Source organism: Varroa destructor, unplaced genomic scaffold (assembly GCF_002443255.2).
Source record: "Varroa destructor unplaced genomic scaffold, Vdes_3.0 BEIS01000006.1, whole genome shotgun sequence".
Classification (NCBI taxonomy): Eukaryota; Metazoa; Arthropoda; class Arachnida; order Mesostigmata; family Varroidae; genus Varroa; species Varroa destructor.
In genome coordinates this window covers 30,234,081-30,238,307 of record NW_019211459.1, presented here as the reverse complement: position 1 = coordinate 30,238,307, position 4,227 = coordinate 30,234,081, and the positions used below count along the sequence as shown (strand labels likewise).

The window sequence follows — 4,227 nt, the reverse complement described above, 5'->3', positions numbered from 1 at the left end:
TCCACCCGCACTACTATAACAAATGAATGAAAGTCTAGGAAAAAAACGCCATTAGTTGCACCAAATCGCTGAGGAAAATTATTAACCATGTTAGCCTGGGGTTACTACGCATTTTTTTATTTTTGGTTTAGGATATATTATAACCTAATAATTGAAAGAGCTTGCTTCTCTTTTCGCTATCAGCGTATTCTTCAGACTTTACTCTAATTAATTATGCAACAGTTTTGATTAATACTATGCTTCATGTTATACATCTCCCAATTTTCTAAATAAGTCCGGCTGCTCTACGGAAGAACTGATCCGATTGAACTCCGTAATATAGATGTTTAAGTAGAAGTGTATGAAAGCTTTTGTCCAGTCGACAGACGCAGACGATTGCGCTTGGTGCACGTATAGTTAAAATGAACAAACTAGGTCGAACGCATAGGCCGCTAGCCTACTCGACAAACTAACGTCTCGAAGAACTATCGTTCGAACGTTGTTGGAGGTGGAACTTGGGGTGGAATATAATTGATACGTTGTCGCAGTGCAACATGACGTCGGAAAAAAACACTTTTCCCCAAATGAAGATGTTATTACGATATTATTATGAGAGCATAAAAAAATATATGTTGATCGCAATACCTCAGCCTAACATTGTAAACTATCACTAGGAAAAGTTAGACCTCTTTCTCTTATATCGTTTGCTTGGTAACTAAGGAATGGCACCCGTTCTAAAATTTATTTGTATTAAAACATCGGTAATTTACTGCAGCCTACTTACGTTGGAAGCATGACCATCTGACACCAAGAAGGAACTCGCCGCTTCGCAAACTGTGAGCATCCACTTCCTCATAGCTTGCCAGTTTTTACTGAGACAAGGATTTCGACATCGCCGTCATATTCACATGTAGTATAGCAAATTCAAGAGCCCTTGATAGGTGAAGCGTCTTTAGCATAAATCATGCTATGTATATGATTGGCTATTGAAACTAATTTTCATTAGTTTCGGATAGACTCACAAAAATAACCGATAGATGCCGACAAGGAAGCATTCAAGCAACTGACTAGCGTCGGTAGCACTTTTTCATATATATCCTATTAAATATATTGATCATAGTCAAATTATACTTTCTACAATCATATATTGTTACACTAATATTATCCAAATCTATTTAGGTTAAGCCTAATTTGTTTATATAAAATTAATTATCTTTAAAGGTGCCCATATTTTAATATTGCGTATATTTTTGTAGCACTTTTACATTACTTCATATGTAAAACCCACGATGTATCCACACAGTTTGTTCACAATTATAACGTCGTAGGCAATGCGTGTTGCGGCTATTATTACCGTTAAATAATAAGCTCCCGTAGGGCTATGTTCTGTTAACCCCTGGCAAGAGCTCGATTACCTACGAAGCGATACTCTCTTGTGGTTGGGCAAGCAACATCTCACAGAACATTAATTTTTCATAACAGACGGAAGGGAAAAATTCTGTAAATTATCAAATTTAGTATACAACTCTGGAAAGAGCCATTATAATGTAAAATCAATTCAAGCCTTCTATCGTTGTTGTGAATAAAAGCTAGTTTATCTCCGGGTTCGAAGAAAACGCTCTCACGCATGTGTTTTCTTGTAGTAATTGCTGTTATGCAATACTTACTCTTGTTGTCGTGACCGTTCGAGCATTTCCTGCTCAAATGTCTGCTCGCGTCGTGCTGTTTTGAAATCATCCCGCACAAGACGACTATTTTGCCTGTTTCTGTCATAATGTTCAGTAACTGAAACGAATCAGTTCAATAAAAAACATTAATCATTGATTTAAAGAGCGCCATAAGATCAGAAATGGTCAGGGCTCTCGGCCATCTTTTAGATATTGTCTTTAAAGCTTTGACTAATATCTATTTTAATAAATCTGGAGATCACAAAATCATACTCAGCTTTTTTGAGCAATCCATGAAACGTAACGTAACGGTTGAGTCCTCGAATTCGAAGCCTCATATTAGAGTAAGAACCAAAAAGTAATGTAGCAGCATTTATGTACATTATACTCTTTCGCTTAGCATTACAAAGAGGTGGAAGGCGTTTTACGAGATTCATATCACAGAACAAAAGCGGAATAGAAGTTTTTATCAATGGTCGTTTTGTGAAATCATCGACTACGTTTATTGGCCAGTAGAAATTAGCCAGAAAATCCAGCAGTATTTCTTCGCTTCGTGCTAGCTTTGTGTAAAATAAAAAATTACTGTTATTTTTAAATGATCTGATTGAAATATAGACTAATCAAACACCTGTTTTCAAATGTAAGATTTGTTCGGTGGCCAAACGACCCTAGTCTAAGGCCAATTTCCAAACAAAAGAGTCTAAACCACATAAAATTCGAACCTGTTTCTTTACTGTCTAATACACCTCTATATAAGTTATTGTATTTTTTATATTTATAAAGTTAAAAATATCAGGCCTTCCAGTACTTTTTTGAAATTAACCTGTATTATTTTGATGCTTCATATTTAAATATTCAGAATGAACTCTTTCGAAACCCAAACTAGTTTCTTTCCGTATAGTCGTGACATCGGATTATTCAGGTTTCGAGCATTGTAAAAAGTGAAAATAGTGTTATAATAATGTTTGTACCAATCAGTAGTTTATTTTTGAAGTCTTTATACTGCAATAATACCGTGTCGGAAATGCATTGCCGAAATTCAAGCAAATTTTTTGTATTTTAAAATGATGTTACTAAACTAAAATAACATCACTACAGTAAATATACGTAATTTTAATCGAAGTTCTTTTGCCATTTTTCTGGTAATAGTATAATACTATCACTGTAAAATATGATTTTTGGGCAAAAAAATTAACAAATGATTTCTGCATTTCTTCATTGAAATTGACAGCATCCATGGAATTCTGCAGAGACCAAAACAGATAATATTTTTCGGTGGTTTCCTGCGATCTCATTAGTTGTTGACAGTGGAAAACCAAATCAATTGTTTTGCAGGCTGCAGCAACTCATAATACGCAATTCCCTTCTAGACCCACCAAACACATAGTATCACCTTCTGGAGCTCTTGGACTATGGAATAAATTTTTACTAGTTGCATCTTGTTGTCATATGTAATCCATTTCTCATCACCCGCGACTAATCATTCTAAATTTGGCTCGATTTAGTCGCAATTATGGAGAGTTTCACAAACAAATATACGATGAAGTAAATTATTTCTCTCAGTTTGTCTGGCCCACAAATATGGAGGTTTTCTGTAGTTAGTTTCCTTTAAATAGTTTAAAAGTGTTACTTTTACTTACTTACTAAATACTGGATGTTTCATTAATACAGTAAAAATCGTTTTAATACTGGATGGTGATATCATGGTTATTCGCGTGTCACTCCTGTTTAACTCATAAATGGTTGCTCACTACGCCGAGCATTTTTCATATCGGAATTCGCAGAACGAAAGTCCTGAGCCGTTTTTCCGGTAACGCGTTTTGATCCTAAGCAGAATTTGTGCAACTAGCAATAATCTAGCTAGAAAAACGGTCGATTTTTTCTGCAACCTATTCAAACATTGCAGCTACACACGATTCGACTTATTAAAACTGGGACTTATTAAAATAAAAAAAACACTATTGGATGAAGATTCAATTTTCAATGTGAATATTTTTACCCCTAATGACTGGGGTTTTGATAATACCAAGCTATAAAGAGGGTAGCGGAAGATCCGATTAAATAGCTTTTTTGCAAAGTGCTTCTGCAAAGTAACCAAAACGGTTACTAAATTGCAGTTTTGTTTTATGATCACAGTTTAGGTTAATTACTAATTTGCCTAAAAGTTAAATATCGCATTTTCCGTATGACGTCTGCATGATGCACAATATATAGATATATGTGTTTCAATAAACACATACTCTGCACCACCACTCTCGCTCATGTGAAGCTGTTTGACAGTCGGCCTAAACCCCGAAAACGTCGTTGTTCTACGTCTTTTTTTGAAATCTAAAAAATCTGGGAGCGCATGTGTTCCCTCGAGCTGCAGCTTCACTTTCGGTTGCTAGGCCAGCACTTTGCAGGCCCTCGATATCCTCTACTAAACTCTAATAGACTGTGCCCATCGAGAGTTGTTAGACTCCTTTTTGATTGATACAAGCAATCTGAATTTGGTATACTTCTCCGATAGGTTATACCGCATAACACGTTTGAAATATGTGTCGGCATAGAGTGTGCGCATTAATAATGTGCCCAATGTCTA

At 35.6% G+C, this 4,227-nt stretch overlaps 1 protein-coding gene across 3 annotated transcripts in view; it reads right to left on the bottom strand.

Annotated features, from left to right (window-relative positions):
- Positions 1 to 4,227, bottom strand: part of LOC111252356 (uncharacterized) — a 28,713-nt gene that overhangs the window by 13,192 nt on the left and 11,294 nt on the right. For all 3 annotated transcript variants that reach the window (XM_022810084.2, XM_022810085.2, XM_086992025.1), the window contains exon 3: positions 1,647 to 1,764. In XM_022810084.2, the coding sequence (XP_022665819.1) occupies positions 1,647 to 1,764 (118 nt within the window). The remainder of the gene's footprint in view (positions 1 to 1,646; positions 1,765 to 4,227) is intronic.